This window comes from Artemia franciscana, chromosome 9 (genome assembly GCF_032884065.1).
Source record: "Artemia franciscana chromosome 9, ASM3288406v1, whole genome shotgun sequence".
NCBI classification, from domain to species: Eukaryota; Metazoa; Arthropoda; class Branchiopoda; order Anostraca; family Artemiidae; genus Artemia; species Artemia franciscana.
Window position 1 is genome coordinate 7,611,977 of NC_088871.1, and position 20,046 is coordinate 7,632,022.

A 20,046-nucleotide genomic window follows, 5' to 3' on the forward strand; every position below is an offset into this window, starting at 1 on the left:
TTAGAAAACAAGACCCAATCTTATCTTCTGTTTCATCAGTATTTTTTATCTGAGGCTTTTGTTTAAGCAGTTTAAAATAGCTCTTCATGAAAACAATATAAAGTCTGCTCGTAATTTTTATTGCACAACAAAAGACTCTAAAATGAAATTGAACACAAATACAAATTTTCATGACAATAGATTCATTATGCACTGTCTTTTATATTTGCAAACTATTAAAATAAATATGGCATTGTTTTAGATAAGAGCAAGATAAGGTAATTCAATTAGCCATTGATAACTTAATCGTCTTTAAATAATTAATTTTCCATCATTCTTTGTCATAAGACAAAGAGTGGTGTTATGTTATGAATCCCTGTGAAAGGGGCCATATATTGCACAAAAGGATAATCGTTTTTTCTTGGGATTATAAATGAGCAATGTTAAGAATCTTTATATGGAATTACAAAACATTTCAAATAAACATTCAATTTTTTTTTTTACATCACTACGACTACTCTTTGCTTCTTTACATGAAACTTAAAATTTAATCATTTTGAATAAAATTATTTCTTAATAATTAAGATTATTTTTAAAAGTAAATTTTTTAGTCTTTTTGATGACCACAAACTGGTCCGGTCGATAACATCTTTCTTTTTGTTTGGGCCAAGATTGTCGGCCCTATATTGGCCTCCAGGAATCCTCTGATGACTATGCTGGAGAATTTAGCAAATATGTCTCAATCTTTCGAAGCATCCGTGTTACCACTTCGATACTTGACTGCTACAAGTATCGTGGCTTCCGATTTCCTAATCGTATTCGTTGTTTATAAAAACCTTTTCAATCAATTCGTTAGTGTGAGTGTGTTGGTGTGTCTGATTTTAACGTAGTGGTAAAATATTTAATTCCTTTAGATAGTTCTTTGATCTAAAATTGTGTGTGAAAACTTCTAATTTTAAATCTAATCAAGATATTTGCTTTTGCCATTACTTAAATAAAACTGAAGTTTTCCCACTGTCTTAAGCAAACAAAAGCGTAAGAAATTAGAAAGTGCTTCAAGCACTTTCAACGATTTTTCCTACGGCTAAGAAATCAAAAAGTGCTTAAAAACAGTAAGTTAACAACATACGAAATTATAATTTTCTTAAATAGTTTGTTGTGCTTGTTATTTCTAAATAGTTTTCATCCATTTCAATTAGATTGTTGTGGTGAATGTGTACTTGAAAGTGTTTGGATATTTCTTCTCCTTAAAGTTTTGTTTTACTCAATTTGTTATTTTACAATCCTTCAGTTTTTCCTTTGCCCTAAATAAAAAAAAATGGTAATAATTTTTCTCTAAAACAAAAACAAAATGTTAGTTAAATAAAAAGAATTAGTTCGATTTTAAACTGTTCAATTTTGTTAAACTTGTTTCACCCCTTTTAAAACATTTGTTGGTATCAATGTTTACCAGAAATGAATTTTACGCTTTACTTTAGGTAGATAGGTATCTTTATTCAAAAACAATACTATAAACTGGCATTCATCAGCTAAAAAAAATAGCTATGCTTCAAATACGATACATCTCCTTAAAATATTCCACTTATAATCAAAAAATAAATAAATAAGATAAATAAACTACAAAAAACTAAAACAAAACAAAAAACTGATGATCAACAAATTTATACTGACATTGCTTTCTTCTCAAAAGAGAGAAGAAAGAAGAGTAACAAAAACAATCAGAAGGATATGTAACAGATATTTCCAATAATACTTTTATATATAATTAATATTCTATACTTGCTGTATTAACTTAATAAGCCTTAAGATTTTCGATCCCTCTAAGTAAAAGAAATGTTAGGAGTGTTTCGAAAAAAGTAGAAAGTATTTCGGTACTTGTAAATTATTCAGAACACACTCAAAAATTTTGATCTGTAGATTTTTAAAAATTGGCTTCATATTCCATAGCCACAAGACTTATTTAGTTTGACAGAAGGCATTAGACTAGCACAATTTGGGCTATATTATTGCACATTATGGGAGGGGGTTCTTGGAAAAGTATTTGAATAACGCGAAGTTAAAAAACAATTCTTACTTCATAATATGCAGAATAATTGTAGCTAACATATTTTGCATGCACATACAGTGCTTTACCCCCACTTCCCCCTACTGTGCAAATATATGGCCCAAATTATATAAGCCCAGTGCATTCTGTCAAACTAAATAAGCCTTGTGGCTATGAAACTGGTTTTCTCAGATCTTACTTTCAGATCAGAATTCATGAGTATGTTCTGAATAATTAAGTACCAGCATTTCTAGAAAAGTAAACTATAAACATAAGAAACTAAAAATCTCTTGTGCCATTCGTTTTTCTATTTTTTTCGTTCATTTCAATCAGATAGCGTGAATTTGGCTTATAAATTGTGAACTTTAAGTTTTAAATTTGTTTTGTTAATTTTAGTATTTTACAATATGTAGACTTGTTTCAGACAAAGAATGATACACAATTTAAAATATTTTTTTTAAGCCTGTCCAATCCCTTTCAGTAAGTTGGGTGGCGTGAATCCTTAATTCTAAACTTTGGGCAACATAATTTCTTAAAGCTTTTATTTGTGCTTATTTTATCACTCTAACAGTCCTTTCCTCAGCCGAAATAATGAGTTTTTCTAAGAAAATAAAATACATTTTTATTAACATGAATAGAAAGAATAAAAAATTATTAATCTTTTTTATTGTTTGATGTTCTCGGCTATAATGTTGTGGGGACGGTCTTCTTTACGTTTGGCCCTAGATGAATAGCCAAATATATGGTCTTTGACAATCTGTTATCCCTCATCCACACGTGCCCTAGCCAAATCAACCCTACTCTTATTGTAGCCGTAGAAAGTAAGTTCTTCGTACAGCTTGTTTCTCAAGGTAACTCTCCTGTGATAACCTACATCATATACCTATATGGTGATCCCCCTTGGCATCTGAAGGCACAGGAACATCTGGTTTAGTCTAACTCAGAGTGGGGAAGGGGGGCAAAATGTACTGCTAAAATCTTACGGAAGGGTGTCAACTTGGTTGTTTTTTGCAATGCTTTAACAAAAAGTACCAAAACAGGCATTTTCTCAATATTTTTAAGAATCTAGGGGCTAAGACAAAAATTTGGGGGGGGTAAAGTGCCCCTTGACACCTTCCACTCCTAATTAATGCCACTGGGAGGGTGTAAGGTCTTAAGTGAAGTTCTTAAAAGTGTTTCATTGCATTTAAGGATTTCCTTGGAGCATTTATGCACTTGAAACTTCAAATATAAAATTTTGAGTAAGTTTTATTTTGTCACACCTGCATTAATTTCAAGATTTTAAAATTTTCCAAGTTATTTCGCGGTAAACAAAATGATAGGGATAATTTTAAGAAAACAATAAAGTGTTTTAGAAAAGTAAACAAGCAAAATATGGAATTGAAATCCTTTTATATCAGTAATTTTATTTGGTCCCTTTTTCCAACCCTAAACTTGATGAAACTTATATATTTGAAATCAGCATAAAAATCCGATTCTTTTGATATATCTTTTAGCATCGAAATTCCGTTTTTTAGAGTTTCGTTTACTATTGAGCCGGGTCGCTCCTTACTACAGTTCGTTACCACGAACTGTTTGATTGTAGCTCTGTGTTCTGTGACACTTCCATCCTTAACGTTTTTCATAACCTTCACAACTCTTTCTGATTGTTAAATAAAAAAAACAAGTTTTTTCTACTGAAAGTAAGGAGTGACATTAAAACTTAAAACGCACAGAAATTACTTCGTATATGAAAGAGGCTGCTTCCTCATCAACGCCCCGCTCTTTACGCTAAAGTTTGACTCTTTCTCTCAATTCTTCTTTCTAAAACAGTAAAACACTTTAGCGTAAAGAGCGGGGCGTTGATGAGGAAGCAGCCTCTTTCATATACGAAGTAATTTCTGTGCGTTTTAAGTTTTAATGTCACTCCTTACTTTCAGTAGAAAAAACTTGTTTTTTTTATTTAATTTCTGAACGTTTTTGAATCAATGCATGTTTTGATTTTGGCTCTCCGCAGAGGAATAATCAAAACGAAATTTGCATATTTTTTTTTTTTTGGCTCAATGGCTTTCTCATAACTTTGATCGAATGATTTTGAGAAAAAAAGAGCGGGGGACGAAGCCTAGTTGCCCCCCGATTTTTTGGTTAATTAAAAAGGCAACTAGAACTTTTAATTTTTTACGAATCTTTTTATTGGTAAAAGATTTACGTAACTTATAAATTAGCTTACGTAAAGAACTTTTGTATTCTCATGTTTTTATTACATATATGAGGGGATTCGCCCCATCGTCAGTACCTCGCTCTTTACACTAAAGCTTAAATTTTATCCCAATTCATTAAGAATGACCCCCTGAATCACAAAAGCCGTAGAATAAGTAGTTGAAATTACCGAAAATACTTTAGCGTAAAGAGCGAGGTATTAGAAGGAGGTGAGCCCCTCATATGGGTAATAATTTCTGTTTGTTTTAAGTTTTATTGCTGTTCCTTACTTCCAGCTGAAAAAGCTTTTTCACTTTTATTTTTTAATTGTTTTTTTTAAAATAATGCTAGTAGATCCTGCTCTCCCTTCATGGAAATTTTCTTCTCCCATTACAAATTCTCGAAGGAAAGTTCCCCCAGCATATCCCCCTCTTCTCAACCCCTCCCCCAAACCAAAAAATCCTCCTGAAAACGCCTGTATACTTCCCAATAACCATTACTATATGTAAGCACAGGTCAAAGTTTGTAACTTGTTGCCCCTCCCACGGGGACTGTGGGGGAGTAAGTCGTCCCCAAAGACATAGTTATAAGGTTTTTAGACTACGCTGAATAAAATAGCTATCTCAGAATTTTGATCCGTCGACATTGGGAAAATAATTAGCGTGGGAGGGGGCCTAGGTGCCCTCCAATTTTTTTGGTCACTTAAAAAGGGCACTAGAACTTTTCATTTCCGTTAGAATGAGCCCTCTTGCAACATTCTAGGACAACTGGGTCGATACGATCACCCCTGGGAAAAAAAAAAAAAAAAACAAAAAAAAAAAAAAAAAATAAACACGCATCCGTGATCTGCCTTCTGACATTTTTGTATATAGGAGCTCGAAACTTCTACAGTAGGGTTCTCTGATACGCTGAATCTGATGGTGTGATTTTCGTTAAGATTCTATGACTTTTAGGGGGCGTTTTCCCCTATTTTCTAGAATAACGCAAATTTTCTCAGGCTCGTAACTTTTGATGGGTTAGACTAAACTTGATGAAAATTATATATTTAAAACCAGCATTAAAATGCGATTCTTTTGATGTAGCTATTGGTATCAAAATTCCATTTTTTAGAGTTTTGGTTACTATTGACCGGGTCGCTCCTTACTACAGTTCGTTACCACGAACTGTTTGATTTACTTTTTTTTGATGAAACTATTTAAACAAATTACTAATCAATTAAAAAGAATTGGTTCTGGAGAGACTCTTACTGGTCAAAAAAAAATTGTGCAAAAAAAGACTATTTATAATAAAAAAGACAAGAAAACCCCAAAAATTTACTCGTCTTTCTACTATTTTTTTCTCTTTTGTCTAGTGTATTTTGGTTTGTTAGTTCAAACAATTTAGCACTTAATTTCTATGTTAGACGGCAAATAGGGTATTATTTTAGTCTTTCGATTTAATTTTACAATCTTAGTGGTAAAACAAGGCATTAAAATTTTGTATTTTCTACTGAAAGAGGATTAGTTTTTATCGTGTTCCTTCAGAGAAATAAAAACAAAATAAGAAAATTAAATATGCAACTTAACACATTCCATTCAATCAAGTTATTAAGCCAATTTCTCACTTAGGGCAATAATTTAAGAATTGTAGTAACTTACGGAATTCTTGCCCCCTTCCCCGAAAAAAGATTGATGAAAATCTCAAAACAGGTTCTGCAGTGAGTTAAAAACAAAATGGGAATGAATATGAGAAATGTGTCTTGCCACATTGTAATTCATCAATAAATTTAGCCTATTTTTCTCATAAGTGTAGAGGCACAGTAGACATTAGCATGCCTGCTTCAAAACAAAAAGAAACTAGGTCTCAAAATAGGTCGCTATCCATAAAGGATAAAAAATAAGAATAAATAAAAAAAATATGACTTGCCATACTGCATTCAGTCGAGGCTTTTAGCCCACTTTTCACTTCGGTTGATAATTGATAAAGCGCAACATGCATTAGAATACCCACCCCAAAACACAAGGAAAATAGGCCCCAAACTAGGTCCTGCTCCAAAATTAAAACAAAATAGAAGTAAAAAAAATCATAACTTACTAAAATATATTCTAAGATATTAAGCTCATATTTTGCCTTCAGTAAAAAGTTTAAAGTGCAGTATCCATCTGAATACCTGCCCTAAAAACACAAGGAACATTTGTTTAATCTATGCCTTGTTCCAAAGTCAAAAGAAAACAGAAATGAAAAAAAGACTTACCACATTGCATTCAATCAAGGCATTCAGCCCATTTCTTACTTCTGGCAATAAGTGAAGAAGTGCAGTAGCCATTAGAATACCTGCTCCGAAACAAAGCATCCCAGACAGAATCGAGTTTGCAGTGCGTGACATGGCCTTGTTTGTAGCGCCAAAACGCTTCACAATCCAAAGAGGAATAAAGCCACATATTAAAGATACAATAGCTAGTATACAAATCGATGCAATTTTTGCTTCTGTAATACCACTAGTATCTTCTTTATTGGCTGACATTTCCTTCTTTTCTTCTGAAAAAGAGGTACTTCTGTATTGAAACAATTAAAAATAAGAAAAACTGTATACCATTGTAGTTCAACCATCCAAAATCAAAACGAATTATGTGTACTGTACACGGTTTAGAGTTCTATATGCCAAGTTTGGTCATCAGCCCTCGTCTTTTGAATGGTATTGTCTGTAAAATAATTTGATTTCTTAAACAGTCTTTACTGGTTCAATACGTATTAAGTGTTATTATTCGCATTTAACCTAAATCCCTTAGATATGTTTGATCCAAACTGTGTTTCATTTAATAAGTTTTGATTTTTAGACGATCACAGCGAATTATTGCTAATGAGGTAATGAATGACTACGAAGGAAAATATTATCAAAGACAAAATGTGGCTTGTGGAGCCATTTGTTGTTTAGAAGGCAAGGTTTATGTACTTAGCAGCTTTGTGCATAAGCCTTGCAGCTGTGCCAATCTTGTGACAGAAAAAACACCTTCTAGGCATAAAACAAAACTGTGGGCAGGGAGTCTCTAATAGACAACTTTCATGGAGTCACTCAGAATAGTTTTGGAGGCCCGAGAATTACCACCCTTGGTCTCTTCAGCTATTAAATAAAAAAAATTAACTGCAAGTAAGGAGCGGCATTAAAACTTAAAACGAACTGAAATTACTCCGTATATGAAAGTGGTTGTCCCCTCCTCAACGCCCCACTCTTTACGCTAAAGTTTGACTCTTTCTCTCAACTCTATGTTTTAAAACAGTAAACAACTTTAGTGTAACGAGCGAGGCGTTGAGGAGGGGACAACCCCTTTCATATACGGAGCGATATCTGTTCGTTTGAAGTTTTAATGTCACTCCTTACTTGCAGTTAAAAAAGCTTGTTTATTTATATTTAATTACTGAAGGTTTTTGAATTAATTCATGTTTTGATTTTGGCTTTCCGCACATGAATAATTAAAACTAAATTTGCACATTAATTTATTTTTCTTGGCTAAATGGCTGTCTCATAATTTTGATCGGACACTTTCGAGAAGAGCCGGAGAGGAGGCCTAGTTACCCTCCAAGTTTTTGGTTACTTAAAATGGCAACTAGAACTTATAATTTCTTACGAACGTTTTTATTAGTAAGAACATACGTAGCTTACGAATTACTACGCATATGAGGGAGTTCGCTTCCTCGCCAATACCTCAGTTTTTACACTAAAGCTTAAATTTTGTCCCAATTACTTAAGAATGACCCGTGAATCCCAAAGGCCGTAGAATAAGTAGCTGAAATTACTAAAAAATACTTTAGCATAAAAAGCGAGGTATAAGGAGAAGGTGCACTTTTCCCATGCGTAATAATTTCTGTTCGTTTTAAGTTTTAATACTGCTCCTTACTTTCAGTTGAAAATAAACTTTTCATATTTATTTTTTACTTTTTTAAATGCTTGAAAATCCTGCGCCCCTTCATGGAAATTCTCATTCCCCATGACAAATTCCTCCATGGAAAATTCCCCCACATACACCCTCTCCTCAACCCCTCTACCCACCAAACCAAAAAAATCCCCTGAAAACGTCTATACACTTACCAATAACCATTACTATATGTAAACAATGGTCAAGTTTGTAAATTGCAGCCCCTCCCACGGGGACTGTGGGGGCGTAATTCGTCCTAAAAGACATAGTTATTAGGTTTTTTGACTATGCTGAATAAAACGGCTATCTCAGAATTTTGATCCGGTCACTTTGGGTAAAAACGAGCTTGGGAGGGGGCCCAGGTGCCCTCCAATTTTTTGGTCACTTAAAAAGGGCACTAGAACTTTTAATTTCCGTGGGAATGAGCGCTCTTGTGACATTTTAGGACCATTGGGTCGATACGATCACCCCTGGGAAAAAAAACAAAAAAAACAAATAAACACGCACCCGTGATCTGTTTTCTGGCAAAAAAATTCAAAATTCCACAATTTTGTATATAGGAGATTGAACCTTCTACAGTAAAGTTGTCTGATGCGCTGAATCTGATGGTGTGATTTTCCTTAAGATTCTATGACTTTTAGGGGGTGTTTCCTCCTATTTTCTAAAATGAGGCAAATTTTCTCAGGCTCGTAACTTTTGATGGGTAAGATTAAACTTGATGAAACTTATATATTTAAAATCAGCATAAAAATGCAATTCTTTCGATGTAACTTTTAGTATTAAAATTCCGTTTTTTAAGGATTTCATTTACTTTTGAGCCGGGTCGCTCCTTATTACAGTTCCTTGCCAGGAACTGTTTGATACAGTTTAGATTGCGAGTTTCGGGCTCTATATCACCTAACTCTGAATGGACGCTCTTAACTGCGGCAACAAAAGCAGGCTATGGCAATACTAGCTTTCTTGTCCTTTTAGGTACAAAAACAAAGCTTAAGTTACGCCAATGATGACCTTTTTGGAATAAATCAAATAATAAAAAAAAAACAGTTTTTTCTACTGAAAGTAAGGCGTAACATTAAAAATTATAGCGAACGTAAATTATTACGTATATAAGGAGTTTCGCCCCCTAGTCAATAACTCACTCTTTATGTAAAAGTTGAAATTTTTTTCAAAGTCTTTGCGAATGACCCCTTGAATCACAAAGGTCATTTAATTAGAATAGATACTAATTAACTAGTACTTTTGAAACTACTAATAAATCGAGGTACTGACTAGGTGTCAAACCCCCTCATATACGTAGTAATTTCTATTCGTTTTAAGTTTTAATGCTGCTCCTTACTTTCACTTGAAAAAACTTGTTTTTTATTTACTTTCTGATCGTTTTTTAAATAGTGCCAGGAAATCTGACGCCCCTCCTAGAAATTTCCCTTCCCCCATGAAAACATTCTCCATGAAAAGGCCCTTACACGTAATCCTCTTCCCCAACCCATCCCTCCTACCAGAAGAAATCCCTCCTGAAAACCTCTGTAGACTATACTTCTCAATAACCAATACTATTGTAGACAATGGGCAAAGTTCATAACTTGCAGCCCTTCCCCGGGGACTGTGGAGATTAAGTCATCCTCAAAGACGAACTTATTATATTTTCGACAATTCTGAATAAGATGGCTACCTCAAAATTTTGATCATGTGACTTTGAGAAAAACGAGCGTGGGAGCAGGCCTCGTTGCCCTCCATTTTTTAGTCACTTAAAAAGGGCACTAGAACTTTTAACTTCTGGTCGAGTGAGCCATCTCGTGATGTTCTAGGACCACTGGATCGTTACTATCACCCCTTCAAAAAACAAACAAACAAATACAACACACGTCCCTGATCTTTCGTCTGGCAAAAATAAAAAATTTCATATTTTTTGCATAGGACCTTGAAACTCTACTGTAAGATTTTTGTGATATGCTTAATCTGACAGTGTGATTTTCATTAATATTCTATCACTTTTAAGGAGTGTTTCCCTTTTTTTCGAAAATAAGACAAATTTTTTAGGCTCGTAACTTTTGATGGGCAAAGTTAACCTTGATGAAACTTATATATTTGAAATCAGCATAAGAATCTGATTCTTATGGTGTAACTATTAGTATCCAAATTCTGTTTTTTAGAGTTTTGGTTACTATTGACCCGGGTCACTCCTTACTTACAGTTCGTTACTACGAACTGTTTGAAAACAAAGCTTTGAACGTGGAATCTGTAATAGCCAACTCTTTTAGAGTCTTTCAGAGTGATTTTTGGTGCTGTTGTAGCTCGAAGTGAATTTTAAAGGCCAAGGAATCAGCGCACTGGGTCGCAATTCTACAGTTCAGAATGCGTTTTTGTAGTTTTGTCTCAAATAACTCTGAGAAAACGTTCTCAACTACGACAATAAAAGCAGGCAATTTCAAAGAGGCCACAATATTAGGTTGTGACATTTTTATGGTTTCAGCTAAGGAGCAAGTGTCAATTTTGGGAAAGTATGACAGCTCTCTATTCATTGGCCGATTAGCCCATGCCACAAGAAATCCACGAACTATTTTCCATCTGACAATTTGTGAACATTTGAACAATTTTTCACAATCGTGGCACATGAATGATCTTTCATTTTTAATATCAATGAATTCGTTTTTCCGTATTCATGACTAAATGTGTTCATTTATTAATAAACAAATAAAATACAATATCATTTAACAAATAGTATATAAATAAACAAAACTAGATATATAAAACCGGCTAGGAGAGATGGCCTTATTGAAAAACTAAAATCAACAACATTTGAAAAACCCGGCCAGGACAGACGGTGTTTTTGACAAAAGTAAAATCAACACCGTTTGAAATTGTCAGGTTTCTTTCTAAAAACCACCTTTGATAGGGATTTGTTCTCGAAAATTTTGCAAAGCACTTGCTAAATACCCCACCTCCTCCTCCCAAGTGCCCAGCACGGAGAGAATCGACCCATGTAATCTGAAACTTAGTGATCTTTTACGGTTTCTCCAGCAATTACTTATAATTCTCCATATAATTCATCTATTTCAGTATTTTTTCATAACTGTGCCACCCTTTGAAATATCATGTGTAGACACAAAACTTTGGATTGGTGTCAACCCTGGGATGTATCCAGAGGAGCTCTCAACCCCCCCCCCTCCCCTATCTTCAAAAAACACCCCTTCATGCTCCAGAATATTCAGTCACATTTTATTCAAATTACCAAATCGAAAGTTTTTTCATTCCCCCTCTCCTCCAAAAAAAACCCTATGGACATTCCTGTCACTAGAGTGTTCTTCATCTGTCCAATAATCCCATTCACATTATTACTGTGACTAAGATTAAAAGTGACAAGGTCAAAAAACAGATGATCCAGACTGTTAGCATACTCACATAGTGGGAATCCAAATCCAAACACTCAATTAGCCATATAGGCTTAAACTGTGCATCTTAATTAAATTAATTGCATTAAGAAGACACATAAAACGATAAGAAAACGGACTCTATCCTTTATAACAATAAGCTTATTGTAGAATAATGAATGCTAAATAGCTTGGTTATATTTGCTTTACAATTCAATAGTAATATATGTGTTATTTTCAAATAAGATTTCTAGGAATGATTGACTATTGTCGGGCAAAAACAACAATGTATTACCTTATGGAAAATCAACTATAATTCCAGGATGTCTCAAAAGTCACGTACAGAAAACAAGAAATTCATTATTCAGAACGATCAAAAGTAGAAAAAATATCTGCAGTAGTGACGTAATGTAAGTAGGTTCAGGGGGAGAGTCCCAAAATTATGCCATTATCCCTTTGATATCTTCTCAACACAAAATTGAGCATCCTATTTTGAAATTGGTATTATATCGACAAAGAAATGAAATTAACATCTTCGTTGAACCTCATATCATTCCAAAAAAAAGTAGTCTATATCAAAGAGGGATCAAGGGACCTGACCCCTGAATTCCCTCTGCTTCTGAACTCTATAGCTTGAAGAAACACTCTACATCTTCAATTCATGATTGTAAGGGAGTTGTGTAGAAAATTATTTAAATTATCAAATGAACACGGCGACCCTTTTCCCAGGAGTTATAACTCGGCATCACAACTCTTACGAGTCGTATAGTTTGGGCACTACTTCTAATACTGCTACTGCTACTATGGTTCCTGCTTTAAATGAAGCTAATGGTATTATGGTGAGACTTTCTGGGAATGTTTATGGGGAGTTTTAAATAAATTAAGTTACACTAAGTGCATGTAGTTTGTCATAAAGACATATAAGTAATATATTATTAGCAACTTAGAGAACTAAGCTAAAACCTTCAGGATATGCTGAAGAGAGTACTGAACTAAGTAAAAGGCGCTATGTGTATGTTACCACTATTGCTACTGTTAATGCTGCTACTATAGTAGTGGCAACGTAGGGTTTTCCATGACACAGATATCCCTGGATTCCATGAAACCCATATCCCTAGATTCCACGAAAGCCCTATACCGTCAATCCAAGACAGCCAGCAGCTTTTTGTTAAGTCAGGGTATTTTAAAGTTATTTTAAAAACGTTCAGGAGCCCCCACCAAATTAAGATTTCTTTGGCTGTTGCATCACAGGGTTTGCAAGCTCCGTAAAAGGACTTGTTAGAGGACCCAGAAAATAGCTGTTACTTAATAAGGTTTGTTTACTTTTGGTCATAACAGGACTTGTTCGATGGTCAGGAAAAAAGATATTACTTAATAGGGTTTGTTTACTTTAGGTTTTTATGTGACAAGGAATGTCCACTAGTCAAGCGGGGGAGTTTCACTAAGACATTTTTCTTGAAGACATTTTAAAGATGTTTCAAGACGCTTCAAGATATTTCTAAGACATTTTTCTTCAAGACCTTTTCAAGACGATTAAAGAATTTTAAGTTTTTTAAGAATTTTTTCTTCAAGACTTCTTTCAAGAGGTTCCAACATGTTTGTTCTGATTTTTGTTCAAGAAACTTGTCGCATGTTAATTTTTCTCTTCTTGAAACCTGTATTTTGATTTTTCTCATCGTGAAAATGATTTTGTTCATGGAACTTGTTGCGTGTTGATTTTTCTTCGTACTAATTATTGTTCTTGAAACTTGTTGGACGTTTATTTTTCTCTTCGTGATACCTGTATTTTGATTTTTCTCAATGTGAAAATGATTTAGTTCATGGAACTTGTTGCGTATTGATTTTTGTTTGTGGAACTAGTTGCGTGCTGATTTTTGTTCTTCAAACTTGTTGCATGTTGATTTTTCTCTTCATGAAACTTTTACCTTGATTTTTCTCGTCGTGAAACTGATTCTGTTCATAGAACTTGTTGCATGCTTATTTTTGATCATGGAACTTGTTGCGTGCTGATTTTGCTCGTGGAACTTGTTGCGTGCTGATATTTGTTCGTTACACATGTTGCATGCTGCTTTTTCTCTTCACGAAACTTGTACAATGATTTTACTCCTTGTGAAACTCATTTCTTTCTTGGAAATTGTTGCGTGCTGATTTTTGCTCACAGAACTTTTAACGTGCTGATTTCTGTTCGTGGAAATTTCTTCATATGGATTTTCTCTTTGAGGAATTTGTGTATTGAATTTCCATGTCGTGAAACTGATTTTATTCATCTTACCTGCAGCCTGCTCATTTTTGTTCGTGGAACTTTTTGCACGTTGATTATTGTTCGTGAAACTTGTTGCGTATTGATTTTACTCTTCATGAAACTTGTACATTGATTTTTCTCCTCGTGAAATTGATTTCATTCATGGAATTTTTTTAGTGCTGATTTTGCCGGCGAAACTTAATTTATCTTGACATTATTCGTCGTGAAGATGATCGAATGTTGATTTTTCTTTCGAGAAACTTAATTTATCATGAAATTTTCTTCATGAAACTTGTTGCATGTTGTATTTTTCTTCGTGAAACATAGTGCACGATGATTTTATTTCATTCGACTTGTTGCATTTGTAATATCTCTTCAAGGAGCTTAAACTGTCTTTTTTTTTAATTCGAGGAACTAGTTGTGTATTAATTTTTCGTGAAACTAGAACAACTTTTTCTTACCTGCTACTAGGTCAGGTTAACCTAACCTAATAGCATGTAAGAAAAGGCGTATTAGTTTTATGAAGAGAAAATCTTACATACTTCTAGGTTAGGTTAACCTACTCTAGTTAACGTAACTAGGTTAATTTACCCTAACCTAGTAGGATGTAAACAAATGGCGTACTTGTTTTACGAAAAGAAAGCTGTGGACAACATCAGTTTCAAGAGGAGAAAAAATCAATGTACAAGTTCCACGAAGAGAAATATCAACACACAAAAAGTTACACGGACAATAATCAGTACGCAACAAGTTCCAGGAACAAAATCAGTACGCAGCAAGTTCCATAAACAAAATCAATTTCACAAGGAGAAATCATTATACACGTTTCATGGAGAGAGAAATCAACATACAACAAGTTTCATGAGCTTAAATCAGCACGCAACAAGTTCCTTGAACAAAATCAGTCTAACGAGGAGAGAAATTGATGCACAAGTTCTATGAACAAAATTAGTTTCACGAGGAGAAAAATAAATATTCGATTTTCACGAAGAGAAAAATCAACATGCAAGAAGTTTAATGGACGAAAATTAGCAGGCAACAAGTTCCATAAACAAATCGGGTACGTAACAAGTTCCACAAATAAATATGGCACGCAACAAGTCCCATGAGCGAAATCAGTCTTGTAAACCGAGAAATTCAGCATGCAGCAAGTTCCAAGAACAAAATAAGCCTGCAATAATTTCCACAAATACAAATTGCCACGCAACAAGTTCCATGAAGAAAATCAGTTTCACGAGGAGAAAAATCAATGTAAAAGATTTACAAAGAAAAAAATCAGCATACAACACGTTTCGTGAGCAAAAATCAGCATGTAAGAAGTTCCACAAAACAAGAACCAGCATGCAAGTTCCTTGAACAAAATCAATTTCGAGAGAAGAAAAATTAATGCACAATTTTGTATGGAGGGAAAATCAACATTCAAGAAGTTTCAATAACAAGTATTAACACACAACAAGTTCCGAGAACAAAATCGGCACGCAACAAGTTCCAGGGACAAAATCATTTTCACGAACATAAAAAAATCAGCATGTAGCATGTTCAACGATCCAAAATAAGCAAACAACAGGTTTCACCAACAAAATTAGTTTCTGGGAAAGAAAAATAATGTAGAAGACTCCCGAAGAGAAAAAATTAACATTTAACAAGTTTTGCGAACAGAGATCAGCGAACGTTCCACGAACGGAAAATCAGCACATAACAAGTTCCTTGAGTGAAATCAGCTTCAAGAGGAGGAACAATCAATGCAAAAGTTTCACGAAGAGAAAAATCAACATACAGCAATTTTCACGAACAAAAATCCATACGCAACAGTTTCTACAGAAAAAAACCAGCACGGAACAAGTTCCATGAACAAAATCAGTTTCACGGGGAGAAAAATCAATATACAAGTTTCACCAAGAGAAAAATCAACATGCAAGAAATCAAGAAAAAAAATTCACGACAAAAAATAAGCTCTCAATAGTTCAAATAGAAACAACGGTCATATTTTAGTTTATAAATTATTTTTGAGTAAAACAGGTTTATATCCCCTTAGTTATGATAACATGCACCTGAAGGGTGTCACCGGGGGTGGTAACTTGTGCCAAACTGGCATCAATTGCGACGATTCATCAGAAATGACGCTAATACAGAAATGAAACGCTTAAAAAGTTTTATTTTCATCACTCTTTTCTTTTTTTTAAATCCGTTCCTTTTAAACTTACAGAGAATACGACAGGTTAGTCAGAACTTACAACTTGAGCAATCTATTTATTTCTTAGGAAATTGCAATTTCCCACTGCAAACCATAAATTAAAAGTCAAAAATTCATAGGAAAGATAAAGGCTAACCTTTATGTAGTTTACAGGCCATTCGGACAAATAATAAATCGTTAGACTCCTGGCTCGGATCATATTATTCAAAGACGTTTCTTTCTTTTTACTGGCTTGAAATATCACAAAGATTAGCTAATCGGATGGAATTATCAGTTCGCTCTTTTAACCAACTTAAGATTTCACAGAGTAAATAATCAGGTTTAAAAAAGGGAGGATTAATCAAAGAGGTGGGGCTCAAAATTACGGTTTTAGCTACCGCTCAAACATAGCCAAGAAGGAACCGCGGCTCATATTAAAAAAAAAAACAACTTAAAATATATGTTTAAAAAAACTAACCATTGAGAATAACTTAGGAGTTGTAACTTATTCAAAAACGGCAATTTTAAACAAAAGCACAATTGATATTTTGAAAAGAGGGATTTTTTTAGCTTTTGTTTTTGACGAAGGAATCATGTAATTGGCTAACAAAAATATGTACTAAACGGAAACCACGGACTTAAAATCCTTGATTAGATAAAAATTCTTGATTAGATACCAATAAGTTGAATTTAAATGTTGCTGTAATTCATTGTTGATCCTAAGTGAGGTTTTGCTATAGTTACTAATAAAGCTTCATAACTTCACAAAGGGTGCATACAGAAGTGGAAAGACATATTCCGCAATGTACACACTTATTGACACATTTTCTAAGAGGAAGAATTATTTGCTCCTCTCAGCTTATCTAAATGTATGTTTTTTGGATTCAGATCAAACACCACATAATTTTTTTCGCTAGAAACTAAATGATTTGAGACTTGGGTTCTTTGCAATATCTATAGTCAATATTACCCTTAGCAATATTTTTTATGACCCAGGGACTTTGTACCACTAGAAACTGTGTGTTCGTTTGTCAAGATAGCAATGAATTATAATAAAATTTTTGTATAGGGTAGTTTATAAAGTTTCCATTCGGTGTATTGATAGGAGTTATGATTTTTCTTGGGAACAAACTTTATCAAACAGTTCGTGGTAACGACCCCGGCTCAATAGTAACCAAAACTAAAAAAATGGAGCTTTGATACCAATAGTTACATCAAAGAAATCACATTTTTATGCTGATTTTGAATATATAAGTTTCATCAAGTTTATTCTTACCATCAAAAGTTACAAGCCTGAGAAAGTTCGCCTTATTTTAGAAAATAGGGGACAACACCCCCTAAAAGTAAAATAATCTAAACAAAAATACCACCATCAGATTCAGCGTACTGTAGAAGTTTCAAGCTCCTATCTAAAAAATCTGGTATTTTGTATTTTTTGCCAGAATACAGATCATGGATTCGTGTTTATTATTTTATTATTATTATTTTTCCCTAGGGATGATCGTTTCGACCCAGTGGTCCAATCCTGTCGCGAGAGGACTCATTCTAATAGAAATTAAAAGTTCTAGTGCCCTTTTTAAGTGACCAGAAAAGTCGGAGGGTAAATAGTCCCCCTCCCACGCTCATTTTTTCCAAAGTCCCCGGATCAAAATTTTGAGATAGGAAATTTGTTCATCATAGTCAAAAACCTAATAATTATGTCTTTCGGGACAACTTAAATCCCCACAGTCCCCGGGGAAGGGGCTGCAAGTTACAAACTTTTACCATTGTTTACATATAGTAATAGTTATTGGAAAGTGTACAGACGTGTTCAGGAGGACTTTTTCGTGTTGAGGGGAGGTGGTTCTGGTCGGGAGAGGGGGTTACGTGGGAGGATCTTTCCATGGAAGAATTTATCCCGAGAGAAGAGAGTTTCCAGGAAAAGGCCCTAGGATTTTAAAGCATTGTTTAAAAGAAAAACAATGAGAAAATAAACAAAGAAGCTTGAAGTAAGGAGCAGCATTAAGACTTAAAACGAATAGATATTATTACGTTTACAAGGGGATTCGTCTTCTCTGCGATACCTCGCTCGTTACGCTAAAGTATTTTTTAGTAATTCCAGCTATTTGTTCTACAACCTTTGTGATTTAGGGGTCATTCTTAAGGAGCTGTTACAAGATTCAAACTTTAGTGTAAATAGCGAGGTATTGACGAGGGGGCGAACACCCTCATATACGTAATAAAAATATATAAATATAGAAGTTCGTTGCGTAAGTTAATTCATAAGTCACGTATATTTATTACTAATAAAAACGTTCGCAAAAAAAGGCTCTAGTCGCCTTTTGAAGTAACCAAAAATTAGAAGCCAACTAGTAGAGTTGTGAAAAGGAGTTAAACTTTATCGTAAATAGCGTGGCGTTGAGGAGGAGGCAACCCCTTTCATATATGGAAAGATTTCTGTTCATTTTAAGTTTTAATGTAGCTCCTTACTTGCAGTAAAAAAAAAAAACTTGTGTTCTGTCTTTTTACCTCCATTGTTCAATTTTGTTTTATTGTTGTCTTTAGAAAAATCTCACAGCATCAAGATGCGAAAACAACGAGTGAAACAATAACATGAATAAATTTTTCAACCTAATATCTTGATTTTGCTCTTTTATTATTCTTAATCAACAAAATCGTATACTTTAATGTAACAGTAACATGATATAATAAAAATATGGTAATATGAATAATATTGTTAAACAATACAACAAAATATGCTACCCCCTTTGTTATTTTCTGGCTTTATTAACTATTTTCTCCTTTATTACTTTTTAACGAACATTAGATATGCACTTTGGGACAAAGACTAATCAAAGTCTTTTTCATATTTCTCTATTTTTTTTCAATACTTCAAGACTTTAAATCAGTATCAGTCGGAAAATTCGTCAAATATGATATTTCACCTATATTATCTGTATTAATTTATCCTTACTAATAAAGCAAACACAACCGTGACTAATAACTACAGAAGAATACCTTCTGTTTTCCACTACCAGACAATACACTCACGATTACATGTGTATTCTACATAAAATAAATTAATAAATTGGCAACTGACAAGCAATACAGGAGTTCTTAACTCACTCACTTATTACCATAGACATAATAATAGGCCATAATTTAAACCTTAGTGCTGGAAACACTTGGCGTCAAATTTAAAATTGACTGAACCTGAAAAAAAAAATGAGCGAGAACGTGACAAAAGTATGCATACAATTGATACAAATAGATACGTATTTCTTTTTTATAAGATTTAGTTTACTACCGAAATCAAAAGTTGGCAAGGTACATCTTAATACGGAGCTCTCCTTATTGCGATCGAGCTTGCCAATAAAACCTGGGGCCAAAGTGTCGATATAAGCAGAAAATGGAAGCTCTCAGTATCCCCATAGGAAACGGGACTTAGCTTGACTGGAACTCAAATTCAAAGGATCTAGCTCTAACTGTTTCCTTTAATTTCTTTTTCCCTCTTTTAGCCGTCAAGTCACTTGTTTCTTAAAAAAACAAAAAAATGACAGTGTTGCAGTTTGACGAAAATCAAAGAAAATAAGCACGCAATCGAAATTAGAAACGCCACTAATTAATAAGAAAATAACGAACCACAAAAGCAGAAGAAACTTTTTTGGGAATAAAAGACCATAAACCAAGACTAACGAGAATTTAATAAATATGCAAAGTAATCGTTGTTCTGCAATGTACCAGCTTAAATCCTAAAGTATTCTGGTAGATGAAAAAGTTTAGAATAAAAAGTATCCCTCAGGATACTTTTTAGTATCCGGAGTCTTGAGTATTGAGTTCAGCCTTGATAAGGGGCAGGTGAAAATTCCCTCTTAAACTCAACATGTTTCTAAAAAGCCAGCTATTTATTTTTTCAAATTTTCTATTGTTATATGCCTAAATTACTTATCGAAAAATAGTAGCCTACTGCTACAGATAACTTGTTGCAGTTTCTCTCAAAACATTTCTCAGTCCAAGTAGAGTTTGATTGACAGTCCCTACTTATAGTGATACTTTCCAATCACTCCAGTATATCCCTCTGATGCCCTCATTAAGATTGAATTCCGAGTCAAGGAGGCCCTAGACGGTCAATCATTTTGAGCAAAAGTTTCTGTCAACCCATTGACGTGTGCTTCAATTCATCTTTCATC

The 20,046-nt window shown here is 33.9% G+C and overlaps 1 protein-coding gene across 5 annotated transcripts in view; it reads right to left on the reverse strand.

Annotated features, from left to right (window-relative positions):
• Nucleotides 1–18,936, reverse strand: part of LOC136030950 (zinc transporter ZIP1-like) — a 61,382-nt gene extending 42,446 nt beyond the window's left edge. The window contains exons 1-2 of one of the 5 annotated variants that reach the window (XM_065710082.1): nucleotides 18,875–18,936; nucleotides 6,435–6,718 (exon numbers count right to left, since the gene is read on the reverse strand). In XM_065710082.1, coding sequence (XP_065566154.1) covers nucleotides 6,435–6,704 — 270 coding nt within the window. In that variant the 5' untranslated portion in view covers nucleotides 6,705–6,718; nucleotides 18,875–18,936. The other 4 variants (XM_065710080.1, XM_065710081.1, XM_065710078.1 and 1 more) reach the window with 4 other exon arrangements.
• Between the last annotated feature and the right edge of the window lie 1,110 nt (nucleotides 18,937–20,046).